Source organism: Galleria mellonella, unplaced genomic scaffold (genome assembly GCF_026898425.1).
Source record: "Galleria mellonella isolate WM207_F2 unplaced genomic scaffold, CSIRO_AGI_GalMel_v1 utg184, whole genome shotgun sequence".
In the NCBI taxonomy this organism is placed as follows: Eukaryota; Metazoa; Arthropoda; class Insecta; order Lepidoptera; family Pyralidae; genus Galleria; species Galleria mellonella.
In genome coordinates this window covers 3199297-3223250 of record NW_026442025.1, presented here as the reverse complement: position 1 = coordinate 3223250, position 23954 = coordinate 3199297, and the positions used below count along the sequence as shown (strand labels likewise).

Here is a 23954-nt window from a genome sequence, read left to right as displayed (position 1 = left end):
ACTTAAAATGTGATCTGTTCAAATGGTCTTAATAATAGTGCTGCACATTTCGCCTTATCTAATAATAGCATGCAAATTATGGCGCAGTACATGTTAGTAATTTTTTATGGCTTACATTTTTAGAATATAAATTTATTCATTATATAAGTCTAAGTAGTTATTTTAAATGCATTAATACATAATTATTATTACATTTAATTTGTCAATTGTGTCAACATTTAAATATACTATGTATATGGCGTGAATTTACTGGGTACAGAGGAATAACACCTCAGTCCTCAGGAATGGCAACGCATGGAGGGTATTATGGGCGAAACAGTATACTCTGTTATGTCCATGGTACTGCTCATGTCTATAGGCGACGGTTACCACTTTCCATCAGGTGGGCCGTCAGCTTGTTTGCCATTCTAAGTTGTATAAAAAAAAGACAGTTATTTTGATTTAAAAATTAAACTATTAAACCATTTTTGATAAAATTTCTATGAGGTCAATCTTTAAGTATATCGTTTCAGATAAAAAAAAAATTTAAATCGGTTTAGAACTGATTGGACCAAACATAAAAAAGACAACATATCAGAAAACCTCCTTTTTGAAATCGGTTTAAAATAAAAAAAAATGAATGCAACTGGTTTCAATTTACTCTATATAAAATCTGTGAACGTATTCTAACATCACGCTATTGAAGTGTTTGCAAACATTTGGACCTTGTTAACCGCACGGTATTGCATGTATTCGTACACACCACCCTTTGTGGTTTGACCTCCGTTTGACCCCACGTCTTATGGTTTTTTTTTTTTTTTATCACTACAACATAAATTTTTTTGCACTACTTTTGATTCGTTTGTTTTTAGAAGTAATGCTAATATAATCTGATGATTTACAAAAGGGAAAATTTTATTTAATTTATTTGAATATTTTGTCTTCTTCTGAAAAAATAATTGGACATAAATATTACCGTTGTCGCCACTAATAGACAATTTCTATTAGATGTTCAACGGTTGATTGGAAGAAATCCCTTTTATGGGATAAGTCCACCATTGTACTCATTATAACATTACAATAAAGTGTTACAAACAAATAATATAAAAAATAAAATATTTAACTCGTGTTGTCTAAAAATTGTTATTTTGATTTAAAACTGAACTGCTGAACCGATTTTCTTAAAATTTCTATAACCACATCTGTAAATATGTTTTCTGATAAAAAAAAAAGAATTTTCCAAATCGGTTTATAACTGATAGAGATATGAAATAACAAACAAAAAATACAACTGAATTGAAAATCTCCTTTTTTAAGTTGGTTGAAAATAACACGAAACTACTATTTTGAGATTGCAAATAATGATTTGAAATACAATCATTAGTTTTTATATGATATATGTAGTATAATTATGAAGTATTCCAAATCGGTCTGAATTTAATAAAGACGGTGTGGTTATGCTATATTATATTGAAATACATATGTATACATATGTATACATATGTTAGGTTATGCAGGTTTAAAGAAAATGTATTTTAATTAAACCGATATATGTGGTTTAATTCTGGGATAAAATAGTCTCTGTGAATTGCTTTAGTCTTGTTTCACATTATATGTGTGGTAAATCTGAGTTGCTAGGGTATGCATGTAGTTGTTTTTTGTTGTCGTGTGTTTATCTTTATATATATATATATTTTTTAATTTTGATTCCTGTAATTTTAAGGTAATTACTTTATTATTAATTACAATTTTATTATGTTAAATTTCTGTTTATAGCAAATAATTATATGTTTTATTACATAAATGTGAAAGTGACTTTGGTTATTTTTGGCGCAGTGAGGATATACGTATGCTTGTGAGGGAAAAGGGCAAATATAAAATATATATTTTCTAATTTGGATTAAAAAACAAGATAAAGCCATCTAATGAAAAGTGGTAGGCAACCCTTTACTATGAACATCACAGAGTTTTTTTTTAATGGGTGAGAATGAAATAGTAACACCGCCTGAGCTATCGAGATACGTTGGCGGGGCACCAGTGAGAGGTGATAGGTGATGATGAAAGCAAATCAGTTAGCACATCGTGACCAATTTCACAAGAATTAACCACGATGGTTACGAAGAGGAGCCGCGTGGAGGTCATCCTGTTAGAGTATTCTCTATATTGCTAGCAATAGGGTCGTTAGACGCCATCACTAACAATCTCTTTCCCGGCGACACCACAGAGTATACTGTGACAAAATTATATACTAAAAATAAATCTATTAGATGCAATATAAAATTTCAGTGAGCCATAATAAACTAGCGTAACGTCGGCGTGGCGTCCGCAAATTGCCGCGTCCGCCGGCGTCGCGCCGCATCCCTCCCGCTAATTGGATAAACTCGACGGCCACACAATATATCTAGGGGTTAAAATATCCGCTCTATCGCTCGGTGGTTTTCATACTACGATTCACCTCGTACATATACCAAGCACGTTCCGTTAACACGACACTAGTCAAAAAGTGTGTAAATATCTGCTCGACATTATGTGTTTTTATTTGTATAGATTTTTGTTAAATCAACATGAGAGTGATTTCACTTATAGTCTATAGTTATTTCAATACAGAGAGATAAGATACAAATACCTTGTTCGTTGAGTATGGGGACATAAAAAGTTAAATATAACGGTAGTACGTATACTAGAACGTAATCTATTTTTTTTAACATAATAATGAATATTAGAAAAATTCTGGCCTGTAGTACAAATGTACCTAATTTTATATATAAATACGGTTTCTTTTTGTATACTTACATAATAAAAAGGAAATAAGTTCGAATACAAAATCCTTCGTACCGTGATTGCGAAAATTTTTGACATTATGTGTTTTATTTTGTACCTAACGTAGTGGGTAAATACAACAAAAATATACAAATTACTCCCTGAAGTCAGCGAAAGAATATAACTGTCAGAACGCTCGGTAAATAATGATCCTAGTTGTCAAGACAAATGGGCTGTCTTCAACAAGTTCTTAGTCGAAACTCATGTACCTAGTGTCACTTATAAAAATAAACTTGTAGCTGTCTTAAGACAAAAAATAGCTAAAACTTTAAATAACTAAGCTAGCTTAATTATTATATTATTTATTCTATAATATTCACATGTCCGCTCTTAGGAAAGATTGCAAATTAAGTCTAGGCAAAAATACAGTAAACCGGAGTTCAGGGTCCCATGGAGAAATATCGAAGCACTACGTAACAAATTATTAATAACTATGTTAAAAGTAATATGATGATTAGCATTTCTATGAAAATTTCCTATGTCTAATTGAGTTACATTTTGAGAAAATCAATCGTTTTCAAAATTATTTTTGCGATCAGTCCTAATGAAATTAACATTTTATATATAATAAAATATTATTATAATAAAGAGAAAGTACAAATAAAATCTGGAGGTGACGCTAAATTAGCGCCCCTATAACATTAGCATACCTGCATTTCCATGCAAATGATAAAAGCGGTCTTATTTATTTTATTACTTAATGTAGTGAAATGTATAAATTAAATACCCTATGTGGTCTGTCGCTCTCTTAGGAATATTTTTTTTTAATTTTCATTTGTTTTCTGGGCCTATAATGTATCTGCGAATACCAAATACAGGCTGTCTTATTTATTTTATTACTTAATGTAGTGAAATGTATAAATTAAATACCCTATGTACCGCTGTCTTAGGATTTTTTTTTTTATTATAATTTGCATTTGATTTCTGGGCGTATAACGTGTCTGCGAATGACAAACACTAGCTGTCTTATTTATTTTAATATTTAATTTAGTAAAATGTATAAGTTAAATATCCTGCGTGGTCTGTTGCTGTCTTAGGATTTTTTTTTTATTTTCGTTTGTTTTCTGGGCGTATAATGTATCTTGTTTATGTCTAAATTTACCTTTATTAAGCAATGCAAATCAGTGGGCTAGCTTTAAATCAGCTTAGTTCGGCTTTGAAAGAGTTTTTAGCTATGCAAATTGACTATAACGAGAAATATTGCGTTTTAAACGAGAATATCCTTTTTCCAGGTGAAGAAAATGGCGGAACGAGTCGCGAAATGCCGTGAGGAAGTCTCGAAAAATAGGGAGAAATACCAAGCGGCGCTGGCTGAGATTACCGCGTACAACCCTCGCTACATCGAGGACATGAACGGTGTCTTCGAGCGCTGCCAACAGATGGAGGCACAACGCCTGACCTTCTTCAAAGACGTACTCTTCAGCTTCCACAAGTGCCTCAACATCAGCCAGGAACCATCGTAAGTCTTTATAAATAGCTGCAATCACTTGCCGTATGTTGGTTTTGATAATGGATGAAGATTGAATGATACAGACGTTTATGCTGATGGTATACTATGGTGGAGCACCAGTGATGAATGAAACGATAAACATGAAGTCAGAGGGCCTCATCATCTTCATCATATCAGCCTTTAACTATCCCCTGCTGAACAAAAGCCTCCCCCTTGGGGGATTTTAGTAGTTGTTGTTGCCACGCTTGGCATACGGATTAGCAACTGTGGTCAGACTTTAGAGATGTTTTAAGTGGAACGCTGCTGCTTATCCTAAAGGCTTACCATGAAATGAACACCTGAGTCCTCAGGAATGGCAACGCATGGGGGTTATCATGGGCGAAACAGTATACTCTGTTATGTCCATGGTACTGCTCATGTTTATAGGCGACGGTTACCACTTTCCATCAGGTGAGCCGTCAGCTTGTTTGCCATTCTAAGTTGTATAAAAAAAATCTAAATAACACTCTGGTGATAACAAAACTTGACAAGATCAAACGATGCAATTTGCAATGGCAAACATGAAGTAATCAGCAAATACCTCAAACTATAAGCTCTATTACAAATACCAGTCTTTAAACTCAATATTTACTCCTCAATAGTATAATATAATGAAAGAAATGTCAATATGTAAAGACAGAGGCCTTAAGCACTCGGTTCTCTCTACCTAGCCCGCTAGAGTCTTGGCGTGAATATAGATAGTTGTGAGTAGAATAATAGATAGATAGATAGGTAGATACTCTTTATTGTTTCCTCCAAAAGATTACAATAGTAAACTTATTATAAATATAAATAATTACAAGAAATAATCACAATGAGAAAACAATGGGCGACCTTATCGCTAAGAGCGATCTCTTCCAGGCAACCTTTGGATGGAGAGGAGTAATTATAAACAATTTGGTGGGAGGCACCATGAAAAATTTTGTTAGTTCTAAATATGGGAGATGTAATACATATATATAATTATATTCTTCACAATTCACAATAATGTGAATTGTGAAAAATTAAAAAGAAACTAACATATCAATGGGAAACATTACAGGTTACCACAAATATACGAAGAGTTCCACCACACCATCAACAACGCGGACCACCAGAAGGACCTCAAGTGGTGGGCGAACAACCACGGCATCAATATGGCGATGGCGTGGCCCCAGTTCGAGGTACAACCACGCCTGGACCAACCGCGTCCACACAGGGTCGGCGCACACTAACGCGGGCTACAGTCGAGACATACTTGTTAAGATTTGAAAGTCGATAGCGTACCGCTAAAATCGGTTTATCCACAGTTATGGATGGTATAGACTCAATTTGACTCGCTGATATTGATTTTTTATACTTGAAATTATTTGTCACAAGCGCTTACTGTACATGTCAATTTTTGTACTCTGAAAAAGGGTCAATTCGACTCCAACTAAAAATTCATTTAGAGTTTTTATATAGAATTTATATCAATAAAAGAGATGTGATAAAACCGCATTATATATGATACTTTCGAATAGAGTGAAAAAGGGGAGGCAGTGGCTTGTCGCTCCTGACAAATATATTTTTTGTTGTCAGTCTCCTTAAATTTTTCTTATTCGAAAGTTAATTAAGATATTAGCGTTATCTATTTGTATTCATATCTGTGGATATAACAAAAATGGTTGCCTTCGACAGTGCTTCAGAAAACACAAGGATTCGTGAAAGCACGAGATACTCAAGCGTCGGTCAGTGTGTCTTTCGATCAATCCATTGTTCTTTGCTGGCCCGCCAGTGTGCGCTGACCCTTACCATCCAGCCCACCAAGCAATGCATACAGCAGTTCTCTTATATACCGTTATCTATGCATCCATAACTCTCGCTTAATAAATCTACCCGTTAATCAACATCAGTAGGAGTATAATGAGATGGAGCATGTCTACTATCCTTTTCTTTTATTAAAACCTTTCAGTTCGGTACCGTAGTACGTAGACGCTTGGTAGAACACGTAGGTAAATACCTAGGAGCAAGGCTGACTAATGTTTGCTGAGCTGTATTTACAATGATTTACGCAAACGTACACCTTATAATAACCTCGGCATACCGAATAATGTTTGTTTAGATATACTGTTAAATGTTACTGATAAACGTATGTATGTATACTCGCATTTATATACATTTTAAGATCAAATATTTCTCCACAATCTCAACATATGATAGCAGTATTTTATTTCATTGTAATGATTAATATACTAAATATTTTAAATAATCGCTATTTGGATAAAGTTTTAAGTCAAAATTCGGTAAATAAATTTAAAAAACTGTTCATAGCCGTTTCCGTCCATTAGATGTAGTTACTTACATTTGCAAAAATGTGTAGACAGATACACAGAAGCGTGAATCTATTTATGTACCACGCCATATTGTTCAGAAAATATTGAAATAAATACAAAGTTTGATAGTGAAATACTGTAAAAACTAAATAATAAAATTTGTGATACTTACATAACCACAATACACAACGTGGTAACAGCCAAAATTATTTTGTCAAACAAAGCATGAATTTAAAGGACGAACCGGCGGCCACGCCCGACCCGGTCCGATACAAATATCTGCCAACGGTCGCGTCTGCTTTCCTCGCTCGTTTGACGGGAACGCAGTCCGAGCCGCTGCCAGAACCGTGGTCGCCGGGACCACGGCCTCGGTCACCCGGACCGCAACTGTGGTCGCGTGTGACCCGTCGCCTCAGGCTCTCGCTACCGGCCTTCTGCTTCGGGGATGAGAGGAGTTCGAGAGTGGCGCCCTCCAGTAGCCAATACGGGAGTAGCAGATTCTATAGTAACCCGTTAACGGTACGCTGTCACGGTGTAGGGTTTGGGATCACGTTTTTTTTTTGCATTTAGATTTATCAGCGAATAAGACCACCGTTAGTTTGGTCACCTGAACATAGCCTATTGAAAATTTTATAAAGATACTCCTGACTTATCTTCAGACTCTCAGTTCGATTAAATTAGAGACAATAAATTCAAACTTTTACCTATTATTTAACGATAAACGCTAGTTCAATATTACCTACTCGAATTTAACAAGCGGTCTTCACACTTATTAACCATCTGATTCTCTCCAATATTCATAATAAAAGCAAACATAATTTCTACAATTATTTCGAATGAAAAGAAAAAGAAATTGTATTTCAAGTTAAATAAACCTATCAAAAAATCTTTGCACATGAAGTGAATACACCCCGTGAAACGATTGCATAGCACAAAGGTTCTGGTGACACTCAAAACCACACCGTGATGGTTTGGAATAGAGTGTATTTTCGCACATGCAACAATTTTAGAAAGCACCTCATACGTGGTGCACCTCACGATCACTCTCATCCTCACAGATGGTATACGATAGATGCTTCTAAAACACGGTTCAAATTAAACGCTACGTAGAGCTAATTAGGCTAAAGTAATTGTGAAGTTATTTGGCTAATGTATTATTCCTACCAGATCTTTTACGCGGCAAGCAGAGAGGCATATAAAATAATTTTGAATATGATATAGAAATTGACAAAATCTAACGAATAGTTCTTAATAGGCAAAAAGAAATTCGCAATTACAATGTTTTTCCTTTCAAGTGTCGATGACACTTTAAAGCAAAAAAAAAAAAAATTACGTATATGCCACAACAAACTAGCAGTTCCCTTGTTTTTCTTTTCTAGTGTCTAATCGCATGGTTTTCGATGTACCTTGTTTCCTGCATAGAGCCACTGTGCTTCACTAATGTCCACTAGCTTTGAATGGACGTGAAACAATGTTTATATAATTTTAATTCTTTTTAATTTGTTTTCTTTATTTTGAGTTCGCATACGTGCGTGCACTGAGACGTTGGGACGTTATACATTTCAGCAATACTAAATCTGGCACTTTCAATTCCAGTTAACTTAATTATGACTTTGCTGTTTATTGTTTGGACTTATGTAATGTTTCCTTCGTCGTTAATTAAAGCAACAGTTTAAATTTTATTTAAAAAAAGAACTGTTCCTAATCTATTTTTGTTGTTGTTCGTAATTCAATTTCAATTTATTATAAAGTTTTAATTGCATTTAAATTTCGATCAAATTCAAAATAAGAAAACCTAATAAAAATACTTTATTCGATATTGAATTTTAACGCGACTCTAATAAGAGCTAGTCCCAACGTGTCGTGTAAACACGAGCGCTTCACCGCGTGTGTCGGTTCAGGAGTACACGGAGGAGTTCCGGGACATCGCGAAGGGCAAGTCCAAGGAGAGCCTCCCCACTGGGCCCATCACGTTGCTCAACCAGCGGCCAGTCAGCGAAGACGTACGTTCACCATCGTAGATGCGCGCTCTTATGACCGCTTTGACATTTCAATATTTTTTTTTAATCGGTGATGAGAAAGATAAAAGAGTTCAATCTATACAGCCTCTCTAATAGACTTTTGCCACAGATATAGTAAAATAAATGTTAAAATACGATTGGTGACAGTTGTAAGATTTTACTATACAATAGTTAGTAAAGAAAAATAGATATTAAATTTTAATAATGGATGTGTTAAATACACAATACTGTCTCATTAGAAATAAATTTACTACTAATATCTCTCATGGCTAATAGCCATGACACCTATGAAATTACGCACCGGCAATTTCAATACCTACTTCCTTCCTTTGTTAAACCCCATTCTAAGAGTCGAATTTTCCATAATACCTAATGTAAACAGCAGAATGCAGTACTAAAACATATATGTATTTGTAATATAAAATATTCAGTTTTTGAAAAAAAAAAACCACAAGACATATAAGACTGACATAGAACAAATTTAAAACAAATACATGTTCTATAAAACTTCAGTGTCAACAGCCAGTGTTAAGAATCCGACACAGGATTACCTATTTTACTTCTATAAGAAACTCCTACGAGAAATTCGTCCTCTAAACCTACTCTGGTTTATATTGTATTTTGTCATTCAGTTACTATTATATAAATCGATTAGTTTAACTGACTTCATAGTATGAAGCTTTCTTTTTTTTTACATCTTCACCAATTCTAAGTAAATTTTGTAAATTTTTAGTAAGAATTTTCTCACTATTTGTTCTATACAAATTATGTCCAAGATGAATCTAATAGTTTTTTTTTTTTTTTATTGGCAAAATTATTATAAATTATAAAATGGCATGGCGGTCATAATAACGTGCACATATAGAATTTATACAGGTATTCGGCGTGCAATACCTATTTTTGTATACAAATTAAAATATCAAGTCTCTGTGATTCGAAAAATATATTAGAAAAATAATGAAACTGAAATTATTTATCTTGTTTTTATGATGACATTTCAGTCGAAACGGAAATACAAATTAGATGTTAAAATACCCACATTGTAAACTAGAAGCACGACACGATGGCGTGAATAGAAATTTAAAAAGATAAAAGTCCTCGATCTCATTGATAGGTATTCTCCTGTATGTCATGCGATATCTTCTCAAATTCTCCATGGATTTTGTATAAATCAGTTACTACATCAAACCACAAGTCAAGTGGTAAATATTACAATAATATTCTACCCTAATGAGACATCAGTCCCCACTAGTGTGATGTCAATGCCTTCATACCAAGGTTTTTCCACTTGGATCATTATTAATATTACACATTCAAATATCATGTTGATTATACAGATTCTCTTAAAACAGGACAGAAAAACAAAATGGCAGACGTAAAAACGTCATCGTAGTGCCGCTAGTTTAAACATATAGAGATAAAATTATTATTTTGTTAAAATTTATAAAATGTTTACATAACCATTTTATATAACTATTTGGAGGTTCAAATTCGTGATATTGCATGCCGATTACCGGGAAAGTATATTTATAATACGTCGTCGTTTCTACTTATTTAAATTAGGGAATAATTTCATATTTAAACTGTATATTTTTAATATAGTTCAATTAAATGTAAGATAATAAACGACGCTGTATATGATCAGCAATAGTCAACTTTAATTCAATTACAATTCAATTCTGCCCCCCCCCCCCCCACTGTCAAACAAAGATGTTCATTTTTAATAATTCTATGGCTGAATTTCTTATGTAATTATAAAACAATTGTTATTAAAGTTGACTTTTGTGTGTTTATTATTGATCTATCATCAATATTGCTAAAGAAATGAGATGGGTCTAATCACATCACATACATACCCCGCATTGCAATATAAACCAGTGTGACATGATCTTGAAAGTGTAACTTTGTGTATTGTGCTCAGACCCTTCTCGGATTCAAATGAGAATGCAATAAATTAGCTCTCTTCAGTACCAGCATGACGTAATCCTGGAAACAGTAGATCTCTGGGCCACTGGACATTCTCATTTCGATCTTATTTATATTAGCTATAAGTGTGCTTTATTATATTTATTTTATAATATCTCGATGTTGCACGATGGATGTTTGCTTTTTATTATTGAATGCATATTCGCATGCAAATATATTAATATTTAACATATAGACAATTTAGATTATACCAACATATATAAGTAATCATTATAATTCAATTATGAATATATATAAATATCTATTTTAAATAAATAATCCCCAATAATCAGTATAAATAATATTCCATATATTGAATTCCTTTGCCTCGTTGAATGTGGAAATAAAATGCTGGTTGTCTATGGTGTAGGAGCTGCCACCTATCAACGCGAATAATAAGTCGAGCGGCAAGGCTGCCAACCACACGGAGCCGCCGGCCGCCAACAACACTGTTGTGAACAATACGAATAGTACGACTGCTAATAATACCATAGACAAGAAGACCATCAGTGCACCAATTGCTGTCACGTAAGTCATTAACAAAATCTATTTATGGTCTAGTGTTTCCTTCGTGTATGACAAAGGCGGTTTAGAAACTTGTATGTACGGTGAAGCTGTAAATACGGTGTGCGACTAACAGCAGTAGAGTAGTTCGAAAAAAAACCTAGAATTTCTTAACACCAGAGAGCGACACCAAGTGACAAGTGACAATTGTAGTATTAATGATATTACTCATCATGTAGTTTGTTAAGTCTCTCTATTATTAATTTAATTTGGGTTTATGAAAACATGTAAGAAGATGTATAAATTTGCTGACGCTACCTATCCGCGTTTGCAAGCTCGTATAACATAAAAAAGTATTACCCTAAATTCTGTCGCAGTCGGATAATAAAAATAAAAATTTTATCCAACTTAGAATGGCAATATCCCGTGATATATTATTATATAAATATAATAGACCTAAATACATATATATTTAATTATCACACACAGTGCTTCTAATAAAATGCGCTCAAACTTTATGTGCGTTAAAATAATAATGTGAAATACAAAGGGAAAACCCTTAGTTGCAGACATAATTGAATTTCGCTTCCTCCTTAATCCACCGCCAAATCTTAAAATTTCCTACTCCAACCCAATCCTAATCTTTCTCTAATCCTAGTATAGAACACCTGGAAATATTCACGTGTACGCGCACACTGCGTGAAGGTACAGTCGACAGCAACAGACACGTAGTGCGACTGTCGATGCGGTCGCCCTTCGACTGTACGCAATACCAAGTAGCCGATGTGACTGAAGTCGAAGAGTTAGTGAATTATATAGGAAACTAGATTCAATTATTTTGTAGAAAATTTTTGTGTAAGTAATGTAAGAAAGACTCTGTTTTCCGCACTTAGCCTCTCATTTGGGCCGTTGTGCGTGTGAAAAAAAAAATTTTGTGTAATAATTATAGTGACAATTCAGTAACACGTCATAGTGAGAACTCAGTGTTACCCTGTAGTGAGAACTCAGTGTCACCCTGTAGTGAAAACTCAGTGTCACCTGTAGTGAGAACTCAGTGTCATGCTGAAGTAACACCTCAGTTACACTCTGTAATGGCGACAAAGCGGCGCCAAAGTGTAGTGACAACTTAGTATCACAATAAAATAAAAAAAAAAAAAAACATTTTTTTTGTAATTAATATTTAATTTTCCTTTATATTTCTTGTCTTATAAAACAGAACAGTAAGGAGTCTAGACAAGATACAAACGCTTTGTTCAGTTTTCAGACGAGAAAGAACAAGACAGCGCATATCGCCATTTCATTCTATCTCATATATTTGCTAGTAATCTGTCAATAGATTCGTTTATACTTGGTCTACAGTGGCTTATTTTATCTCATTATGTGATATCATCCACTTTGGATTATGAACAAAATTTCAGGATATTACTTTGAACAGTGTGACCCTAAGTTGTTAATTAGTAAAAAAATATAATAAACTAATTTTCACTCGTGACTTCGACCGTATGACCGGGTATTCACTGACCGGAATAAAAGTAGCCTATGTCCTTCTTCATCCCATATAGTACGTATATGTATACCAAATTTCTTAGTAATTGGTTAAGTCGTTGATACACTAAGAGGTAATAAACAAATAAACATGTAGTTTCACATTTATAATATTAATTGAAATAAATCCCCAGAAACGGCACCGCGTCAGCGCCGAAGTCGAATAAGACGTCGCCGGCGAAGGAGTCGGCCAAGGGCGCGGAGAACCCGTTCGAGGAGGACGAGTGGGACGAGGAGTCGGGCGGCGCGCTCACGGACACGGGCGAGCCCGGCGTGCCCGTGCGCGCGCTCTACGACTACACCGGCGCCGAGAGCGACGAGCTCAGCTTCCGCCAAGGTGCACTCTCACGTTATGTACATATATACATAGTGTCCCCATAAACAGTCTTCGAGAAAAACGGGATAACTTTTTGAACTATATGAGTGATTCTCTTACACTGATAAAAAAACGAGTCAGCTAATTTGACAATTAGCTGACAAAAAGTTGACCCGTTTTTCGATGCTCATTACTCTATTTATATAATCTAAGTGTACAGTATATCCTGGATCATTATTACAATGCTCTTTAACAGGGGTAGCCAAGCGGTCGATCGTGGGAAACCAAAAAATATAAATTACTCTGCACTGCGACATATTTCTAAAAGCTAGGTCATCCTCAGATCTAGATTTCTAGGCATTGGTTCCTAACGAGAAATATAGAAATTTGAAGAAATGTGTTGAACAACTGCATTTGTGTTTTGGTTCAACATATTTATGTGAGTCAGCATTTAAAGAAATACATGGAATTTTTTAAAGTTGACAATTTCCAACTACAAACCTGATTTTGCTAATCTACGATCTCGGACTAAGAATAATTTTCAGTTTTATGTTTTCTCTCTTAATAAAATAAAGAATACTACAATACTACGTAATTTTGTACTGAACTATGTCGTTTCATTTGAGATTTTAAGAACTATATAATTAATAGATATCTCCGAGTTCGTCAGTAAACAGCAGATCTTCGATCAGCTTGATCGTTCAGATCAAGTCAGCCACCTCGGCTCTATGAGATATCCCGACGGTGTAGGACATTATCGACCGAGAGAGCAAATGTAATGACAGTGAAGTGAGTTCATTAATATTGCATTTCAGGTGATTTATTTGAGAAATTGGAGGACGAAGACGAGCAAGGCTGGTGCAAGGGCCGCAAAGACGGACGAGTCGGTCTCTACCCGGCCAACTACGTGGAAACGGTCGGACACTAGCGCCCCGCCTCGTCGCCTCGTCGCCTCGCCGTCGTCTCGCACTCGCCACGCCGTCGCCACACACTCGCTAAGATATTGCGGTTACTTTATACCCGAACACCTTCACGAATTATGTGGTTATATTTCGCAGGGCTCATTAATTGCATATTTTTTTTGTTAATATCTGTCGATATTTGAACTAGATCCCAGGGCCGTAGCTAGAAACAAGTTTAAAGTAGGGTAAAAGAAATTTTTGGTAGGGCAGAAGCCATAATTAAGTGACTTCGAAGAAGCGAATCTATCTAATTTTCTTGGGGCCTTTCATTTTAAGGTAGGGGGTTTGCCCCTCAATGCTAACTTTTAAATAACTGCTCAATATTAACTTTTCTTAAACATTTTCCATGTACATATATCATGTAATAAATTACCAAATGCATATAATGCTGCGCTGTACTTTATGTTATAAAATTCCCGTATTGGTTATTTATAATATAAATCAGTTATATGAATAGCCTTCACAGACCTATTAATTTGTGGAAATTTAATATATAAAAAAAAAACTATATGCAAATTAATTGTATTGAATTAATTTCAAGCTCCCAGCGACGCGTCGTGGCATTGCGAGATGTCGTGTATGTATGACTGGATTCCCTGTAAAATTAGTTATGTTTTATAAGCGCGAGTCATGCTGTAGTCATTGTATTATAACTGTAACGGACGGTGTGTTTAAGTACATTACAATTACTTAGTTAATGTGATCACTGTGAAATCACCTCACATCGGTTGTGTCGATCGCGACATTGAAATATTCTTATGAAGTTATGATATTTTCGATGCCAACCGAAGCATAAACATCGAACTTGTATCCCTTTTTGATTTTACTCGGAGAATTTTGGACCCAAATTTTGTACATTTTTAAAGTAACATATATACCCTGATGTGTGGAGGTGCATATACATTGGTCCTCAGTGCAATTGATGGATATTTTTGGATACAATTGTTCGTAGGTACAACGTGGAAACCAAAAATGTTTATTTGTATCTTTTAGTGGCATTTTTAATATTGATTTTACATATACTTTGTAACCATGTATTTGTTCGATTGCGCGCGAAGTTTGGCCGTAGAAGAAATGTTTTGAATTGTACATTTAATTGTAGTTTTAAATATATTCAGAAAAGAAATAAATTTCAATAAGTAAAAAATAAATGATAAAATAGCAATAATGATTGAGAAGTACAATAAACCTGTCCTAAAAATTTTGTGTCAGATGTAACAAATTCTATACTTTTTCTGCGCTCGATTTTCTTGTACGCCGGCCGATCGTACGCAATCGAATGAATACGTATCTATAGTTAGTAGCGCCAGACACTGTCCTAATTTCAAGAAACTCGGTACCAACCGGCGAGGAGTCTAGCCAAGCCAAAAAATGAAGGCCAATAAATAATGTAGGTACACCAAACAGTAAGTGGCAATGGGATATTTTGTGATATACGTGGCTGGTTGTCGCCGCACTTGCTTTGGTGTGGTTATGTACATATACATGATTATGTTATCGTGCATATAGAATATTTATTTCCCATTGTATATAATGTATAATTATGCGAGTGTAACGGGGCGGCCGCTCAGTGTGCCGCTAGTGGACTGAATACGGGCCTAATGTTTTTACGCCCATGTTTGTATTCCCGCGCTGAACGCGTGCCGTTAAGCGCCCGCTCGACTAGCGCCACCTCGTTTAGGTTAGATAATATTAATAATTAATATATTATGAGAATGTTTACCTTTTCTTTTCCTTTTATACCTCGTTTTAAACATTGTTGTATATGTAATTAAAATGCGGGAAGTCATTAGTGGAGGCTGCGTTTTATCACTTGACTCGTGGATATTGTGTCGGTCGTGTAGTTCCCTTAGTCGTAGCCCCTTTGTTTTCTTTGTTATGGGTTCAGAAACCTCTTGCAAATTAAATGTATTATATTATTATCAGAGAGAGGGTGGTTTTGGACCACATATGTTAATATATTATTAATATTGGTAAAATAAATTGTTACATATGATATTCTTTTGTTTCATTTCTTTATATTTAAAGTCATCGTTCAATACTAATAAATAATAATGTATAAACTGAAGGAGTAATAAAAAGATTATAGATCGATGTTGGAATATGAAATTATTTTTATTTCCTACTAAATCGTTCACGACCACGTAGTGTGATCAAAATTATTATAATATTTCAAGAGTATTTATGGGAACCTGCATAGACACTAGTCTATAGATCATATAAAATCAATGGACTACTTTAGTGTTCACTAAAGACTTACAGCGTACTCGTTTGCATTTATGTAATGGTATTTTTAAAGGATAAAAAGTACGCCAAGACTTGTCCTTTGTTTATACAGGCCTTCACACACATCACACATAAATAAAACCAGGAAAGTATTATAAATCTCATTTATTGGTACGCAACGCACTTGTTACATTGATGCTAGTCTACCGCTGTACAGAAAACCGTGTGAGGGCGAGCTGTCGCCGCGCCTATTTGAATATATATAAAAAAAAAAAAAAAAACAGCAACCGGCGTCGAATTCATCGAGGAGACGGTCTAACCGAATCTAAGATGTACGTGAATTACTTTGAAGTATTAGAACAGTAAAATGTACTCGGAACCTATTGGATCGTTGAAAACATTTTTTTTTCTAATATGATGTCAATATAGCCGCTATATCTAGATTCAGTGTAAAGAAAGTTTATTTCAAAAGCCCTTTTTTCTGTAGAGTATTTCAATACGTTCATACTGACGACCTCCATAGCGCAGTGGTGGGCATGTTTTGTATAAATGAAGTCCCGGATTTAATTGCCGGTTGGGTCAATCTACGAAATGAACTTTTCTAAATTGGCTCGAAATTTGCTTGAGAACCTGATTGGTGTGATAATGTAACACTAATACTGAAAGATCAACAGTCAGTTTTGTCAAATTAATATGGGTAGTTAAAAAATGATTCGGTTCTGAATGTCTAAGAGTCTATGATTCGTTGTATGATTTCCATAGTAAAGATTCCAAGTGTACTCTGTTTTAAAAATCTTAGCTATTGTTAAAGTTTTGCCTCTTTAACATTGTTAATTTTAAATATGTCAATTTCCATATAATTTTATTTAAACATTGTGTACCTATATTATAACACATTATACATGTAATAATACTTCATAGTACACTGGTAATTTGGGATTCGAAGCACCTATTATGCAAGTACATATAAGGCAACTTATTGCTCGACATCTTATACATATGGCATAATTTAAGCGGTGCTGCAATGTCGAACAACTGACTTGTGGAGAACGTACACTGTGCATTTATTTGGCACGAATAATCTCTGCACGCTTGTCATTATAGTAATTTAAAGCTAGCGACCGCCATATAATAAGACTGCCTTTATATCTGCCAGTTTTACTCATGTGAGTACCCTTCATAATGAAATACCTTACAATAAAAATATTTTTATTTCCGAGCCCAGTCATTGTACAGTATCACAAAAATTTATAATTTTTTTTTAAGTATTACATGAAAAATACGAGTAGATTAAAATTTATATATAGAATAATTTTTTTTACATAGAAATGTTTACTATTACGTTTTCCAAGCAAATATTAAAAATTTAAATATCTAAAACTTTTAATTTCAATAGACTACATACGGTACGAATAAAACTTCGAAAAGAACATTATACAATCAGGAAATCTATCGAAAATTACTGATTGTAAAAAAATAACTTGACAGTTATTTAGTGTTTTTTAGTTATTTATTAAATTTTTTTAATCCAATTAAAATTTGTACAAATGGCGACCTCTATGCCCTATGGCATTCTCTACCATCTAGCCATGAGGTAAAAACAGCGTGTAAGGGCAGTGATTATAAACATACATTATATAAAAAAAAATCTAATTTAGCTATTAATATAAATTGACATAATAATAATACCATAACGGAGAACAATGAATGGTAAGAAAATATCTGTTAAATTCCAATATGACTTCTCATTACTGTACGATCACTTTTGTAAAGGTAAACATTTTTGTATATAACATGAATCGATCCGTCAGTCAATTAACTTGAACTTTAACATGAGTAAAACTAGCAAATGTAAATATTGCAACTAGATCTTTGAACGTACAGATGGCGGCGTCAGTTTTTAACAGACTAGACTCGTTGTATAGAGACTCACTATATATATATGCTTGATCTGTTACATTAGGTTCGAACAAACACGTCAGTCGTCAGTTTTAGGATAATTACGCGCGAGCAGTAACGTGTTTAAGACTGCGACTCTATTAAGTCTACTAACTTATATATTATAAGGTACTATCATAAAATGATATTGTAATAGAGTCGCTCCGTCATTATATATACCTTAATAATAACATATAACCCACTCAGTCGATACAGTCGTAAATGCAAACAGACAGACGAGAAATATTTTTATATACAAAACAAAGAGATAGTAGCTACACCGCGCCGGCACATTTCTATAATACGTGAACTAAAATACCGAATATTTATTTACATAAAAATACAAAATGACCAAGTAACAATGAAGGCTGCTCAGTGGAACGAGATTTTTGGATAAAAAATAATATCTCTTTAAAATAATATTGTATATTTAGCACTATACGTTTATACTAAAGGCCTTGCTATTAATATGTAAAAGTTTGTACAAATACAATAACAACCCATCAATGTCGAAAGTAAATGACAAAGTGCAATCTCCATTAATTCAACATAACGTGCCTCTAATGCGGCCTACGCACGCTTCGATCAATCGTTGCGATTTATCGGGGCGTGTGTGGCCGTGGTAAGGAAATATACATACGCAATATCGTACGCAATACGCTAGTGACGTTATAGAATCACCTCATCGCGTGATCTATGATTTGTAATAATAATATAAAATTATAAAAACACGTTGTTAAGAACGAAAATATTCATAATGGAACAAAATTCTTTACACAACAATAATTAAGATAAAATATTTACATATAACCAACGTAACAATATTTTTTATTATATTTATAGACATTAATCTATACTAGTGTATAAATATGAGCATTGATCTTGCGTACCATGCAATGCAGACGTCGCACGGCGTAGCTCGACAACACGACGCGCAGCACTCCACAGCGAATACGCGGGTCGTGCGAGCGCCAAGGGAAATTGTCCGCGTGTGTATGTGTGTGTGTGGATAGGACAGCGGGGAAGCGAAGCCCATGTTTATATTCTGTATATAGTAAAGTACGTCTGTAAGGCGGGGGTGCGGCACATTGTGTTGTCGAGCTATAAATATTGGCACGACATTAATTCTCAATTCTTAGGCTTAGTTTTCGGATACTGTTCATCAGGAACAAACCGTTTGTAAATTTCGAAATAGTCCTATGTTAGTATTTCAGTATTCCACGAAAGGTAAATGAATGTAACCACCAAACCAATAAAAATATCGAGATATTCTCTCTGCCTACCATATAGGGAACTGGCGTGAAGATAGAAATACATTGACTAAGAATTCTCCATATTATATTTTGAACGCTCACGTATTTTTGCGATTTTGTAAATATTTTTGTTTTTATGTTGTGTTTTATACGTTTCGTAATTGCAAGAAATAATTATCTGAAACAATTTTGTCTAACTTGTTTTGTCATAATTGTTATTATGAAGTGATACGTTCAGACATATTTACCTCATTTTTAGATACATTCATTTGCAACATAACTCAATGCGGTCGATACTGAGGCGCCATCTGTCTAAATCTATTTCTAAATCTAAAATTTCAATTTGATATCACAGAGAGAGAACAAAGATATTGTAAAGACTAATATGAACAAATTTTCTAATAGTAATTTCGAGAAAGTATCAAATTAAAATTATTAAGAAATGAAAAATTACTAAAAGGTTAAGAAAAATTAAGTTTAGCGAAATGGCACCTCAGAATCGGCTCCAATATTGAGTTCATGATATAGGTACTAGACATGGGTAATGTGGATACCGATCCGATATCTATATATTGGGTTCCTGTGGACGTTGATGGCGGGATAAAGGTCATCACCCATTTAAATATCGCTCATATCGGTCGGATATCTATTTCCGAATATGTTAAAAGTCTGTTATCTATTTTTTTTTTTGGATAACACACTTAAAATATATTACAACAGTATATGGTTACTGTAACTAAAATAGATAGATACTGCTATATAGTACCCACCCCTAGTAAGTACCTATTATTGTTTACATTAAATTTTTGCAAATTTAAACTTAATATTTTAATAGAACACGCTAAAAAAATTTATGTTTAGTTAAAATCTAAATCACAGGCGTTTAAAAATCCGAGCGAAATTGAGTTAATAATTTTGTGACATGTCGAATCAGTCCATTGATCAATATCAAGGGAGTTATGACACCATCAGTAACATTATATAGGATGTGTCAATTAAAAATTAATTTCAAAATTACATCACTAAAAATGACCATGTAATGACTCCTTAAGTTATTTGATAAGAAACAATCTTCAATCTGATGACTTGTTGAAGGTATAAATTTTAATGTACACTCAAACATTTTCTATGAAACCGTTATTATCTTAGTAACAAATAAAAATATATAGGTTTGCATAAAAAATTTCAGATGAAAGTCAGTACAAATTGAAGTCGAGTGCATCAGCTTGTTTCCCAGGGTAAATAAATTTTGAGATATTTACCCATTTAGAAATTAAAATACCCACTGTCTAATAACTAAGTCTCAGTCCCAATTCACGATAAAAAAAATCCTAAATTACTGACATGGCTTTAAAGCAAAATAATATAAAAAAATAAAATAGTTTTTTTTTTTTTATATTATCGACTAAGTATGAGTATATTTTGTACCAATTAGCGGACGATTGTCGGTATCGGTTCGTGCGTTACATTTTTTCTTATAACGACGGTGTCAATTAAGCATACGACCCGCCTGATGGTAAGCGGTTACAGTAGTCTACCAAACGCGCGTTGATTGTAACCCGTGTCGACGTGAGCCGTGGCGTCTCGCGTCCGATGCATTCCGGCGGCGTGTTCACTGCAAACACGCTTGCAATTTCTCGATCCACTCCTGCGCAGCGTTCGCATCGCTCGCGCAGAAATTGTAAGTCCGCCGACTTGTCCGCAACTACATGAACAATAATTTATTTATTTATACTTATACAAATATATAAAATATAAATATATATATCGTATACAAAAAATTACAAATATATAATAAAGAAAGATGTACAACAGGCGAGCCTAACTCTGTAAGAGTTCTCTTCCAGCAAACCTATGGATTGACCACGAGGTCGTTGACCTGATTACGTATATTTTTTGGTCATTTTACAACCCACGTTTCTTTAATAGAAAAATGTTCAATCTGACATCACCTAATCATCATCAATATCATTGGTAAACAGAGAAAATCAACAGTAGGCTTAAAATAATATTTTTTTAAATGACTCGGCCAAATACCTTTTAGAGATAAATTTAGATGAAAGAAGAGAATTTATGTATAGAGGTTTAACATTAACACTTTGTTTACCCTGTCTACCATCAACAGACTTGGCGTGAAAACAAAATGCTTAATAGGTCTAATAACATGTTCAGAATAAAACTTACGTCAAAGAATGATCTGTCGTCACACTTCTTGGGCGGGCCGGGCGCGGGCGGCGCCTGCGTCACTGTGATCACCTCACCCAGGTCTGTAACCAAATGAGTATATATATATATATATATAGATTATTTCTAAAAGTGAAAAAAGTGTTGTCCTACTCTCTCCTACTTGCTGTGCCCAACAGGGTCCATAATTGAAATGTTATAAACTAAGTATATTATGGAATGCAATAAGAAATAAATATATATATATATATATATATATATATATATATATATATATATATATATATATATATATATATATATATATATATATAATAACACCATACTGTAAGTTTATTATAATTTAAAAAGAAAAAATAAATCAATAACTGGATTTTTAAAGTAACATATGGAGTCAAGCTTACTCGGGTACTACTAATATGTCATGTTCGAGCAAATATATTATTTTTTATGCATATTAATATTATAAATGTGAAAGTGAGTCTGTATGTTTATTTGTCACCCCTTAGCACTATAACCGCAACGCAACAACCAACCAACCAACTAACTAATGCAATGGTTACCCATTTAACCCTGCTACCAGTACGGTCAGAAGACCCATCGTCATCGACATGTTCTATTTTGGTGTGGAAAAATATATAGGTTTCTTTTATCCCCGTTGATTAACTTAATATTTTTTTAGTAATTAATAATCTAAATTAATTAATATACTCCGGTCACGCAGAAAAAATCGCGGGTAAAAACTAGTCACTACTGTAAAAACACAGGCAGGTCACATTCGACTTAAATTCCAATCCATAGTTTAAATACGTATCGTCACATCTCACCAATATATCCTTTACAGTGCGAGTCCTCCATGGCGTCGTAGTATCTAAGCTGGTGCTTTATGGAATCCAGCACGAACCATCTGCAATACGTTCAATGTTGAACAATTTATAATTTTAGCCATATTAGCTATTAACTGCCCACTACTGAGATTCCTTTATAAAGGAGTGTTTTGCCAGTAGTTGCCACACTTGGCAGGCGTATAAGCAACCGCTGTTAGACTTTAATGATGTTTAAGAGAGACGTCGCTGCTTATTCCTCTACTACAAATTTCTTTTAGTCACCTTATACGACACCCTGCTGTTACCCATCCCTCAAGCATTAAGTTCCCTTAGTCGCCTCTTACAACATCCACGGGAAAGGAAGAGGTGACCCATTCTATGCGTGGACTACACGGCTAAAATAATTTTAGCAAAACTACTGATATAGTTTTATAATTAACATTTTTATGGTAATTCTATTCTTGAACAGGGCAATGGGTTATTGTGACCAAAATAACAGCATTAAAACCATAAAATTACACAAGATATTGATTAATGTTATTTCCCTATGAGACTCTGTGATAAATGAAATGTTTTCCAGACCTCTCCCTGGCTTCCTTTCTGTTCCACATAATGAATAATTAATGCCCTTGAAAAATAATATGATTTTATTCTTGCAATAAAGAATTTAAAATTACATTACACTAAAAAAATAGATATTAAATAGTACATTACTGCAGCGGCCAGCAACTGAGGCATTGATGGACGAACGTGCAAATGTGGACCGAGGCTTAGCCGAGGCACACATACGTGAGTCCATCAATGCCTAGTTGTGGCCAAGGCTTGTATAGTACTTTTCTCAAATAATGCGCGAAAATCAAAAACATAATTTTACTTTTTAAGTTCAATGACGAATAACAAACAATAATAATATTTCACGCGCCATAATATTCCTTTATTTTTTTTTTCAATAAACAGTTTTCTATTTGCAAGCCAGTTCGAAATTTAAATAAAATCTTGTATTAGTTACCTCCTTGGTAGCCATGTTTCAAAGTAAAAGGCCATTCCATTTTTAAATTACAGGCCAGATATGAGTTTACATAGTAATTTATCTGGCCGCAAAACACGACAGATATGGATTTTCATACAACTTTTGCCGGCCGCTGCCCGCATGTATGTGATCAGTACGGCAATTTTGATTTATCTCGAAGAAGATTGTTAAAGGTAAAGAAGTTAAGGGGCCGCCTGAAAATCAGCGCTATATAGGTACATCTCGCTGGAGCTGTACATATATAGCAATAGCTGAGGCGGCTCCTATTACCAGCAACATTAATTGTTTTTTTTTTCCTTTTTGTTGTTTTAATTTCTTAGTAATGGTAATAAATGTCATCTATCTATCTATCTATCTATCTATCAAAATAATGCTCACATTTCCAAGCGTGTTTGAGAAAAAAATATTAAATTTACCTTTGCTTCCATCCTTTGAGTAGTGCGCCTCGTTTGTATAAGTGTCCCTCGTGGGTTCGATTCTCGGCGACGTTCGATGAGAACTGTTCGTAGTATTGCTGTGACGACGACTGTAGGGTTGCCACACCTGTAATATTCCAATAAAAAATTCTACAAGGCTATTGGTGTTCAAACTAGAACATACT

General features: G+C 34.2%; 2 protein-coding genes across 6 annotated transcripts in view; one reads left to right on the top strand and one right to left on the bottom strand.

The window, feature by feature from the left end:
* Nucleotides 1-15893, top strand: part of LOC113512129 (protein kinase C and casein kinase substrate in neurons protein 1) — a 146586-nt gene extending 130693 nt beyond the window's left edge. For 3 of the 5 annotated variants that reach the window (XM_052894001.1, XM_052894000.1, XM_052893999.1), the window contains 5 exons: nucleotides 4032-4258; nucleotides 5331-5451; nucleotides 8484-8585; nucleotides 10939-11096; nucleotides 12752-15893. In XM_052894001.1, coding sequence (XP_052749961.1) covers nucleotides 4032-4258; nucleotides 5331-5451; nucleotides 8484-8585; nucleotides 10939-11096; nucleotides 12752-12998 — 855 coding nt within the window. In that variant the 3' untranslated portion in view covers nucleotides 12999-15893. The remainder of the gene's footprint in view (nucleotides 1-4031; nucleotides 4259-5330; nucleotides 5452-8483; nucleotides 8586-10938; nucleotides 11097-12751) is intronic. The other 2 variants (XM_026895919.3, XM_052894002.1) reach the window with 2 other exon arrangements.
* Nucleotides 15894-16271: 378 nt separating this feature from the next.
* LOC113512189 (myotubularin-related protein 5) overlaps nucleotides 16272-23954 on the bottom strand; it is a 116651-nt gene continuing 108968 nt past the window's right edge. The window contains exons 39-42 of the mRNA XM_052893803.1: nucleotides 23770-23896; nucleotides 22324-22403; nucleotides 21497-21579; nucleotides 16272-21017 (exon numbers count right to left, since the gene is read on the bottom strand). Coding sequence (XP_052749763.1) covers nucleotides 20925-21017; nucleotides 21497-21579; nucleotides 22324-22403; nucleotides 23770-23896 — 383 coding nt within the window. The 3' untranslated portion in view covers nucleotides 16272-20924. The remainder of the gene's footprint in view (nucleotides 21018-21496; nucleotides 21580-22323; nucleotides 22404-23769; nucleotides 23897-23954) is intronic.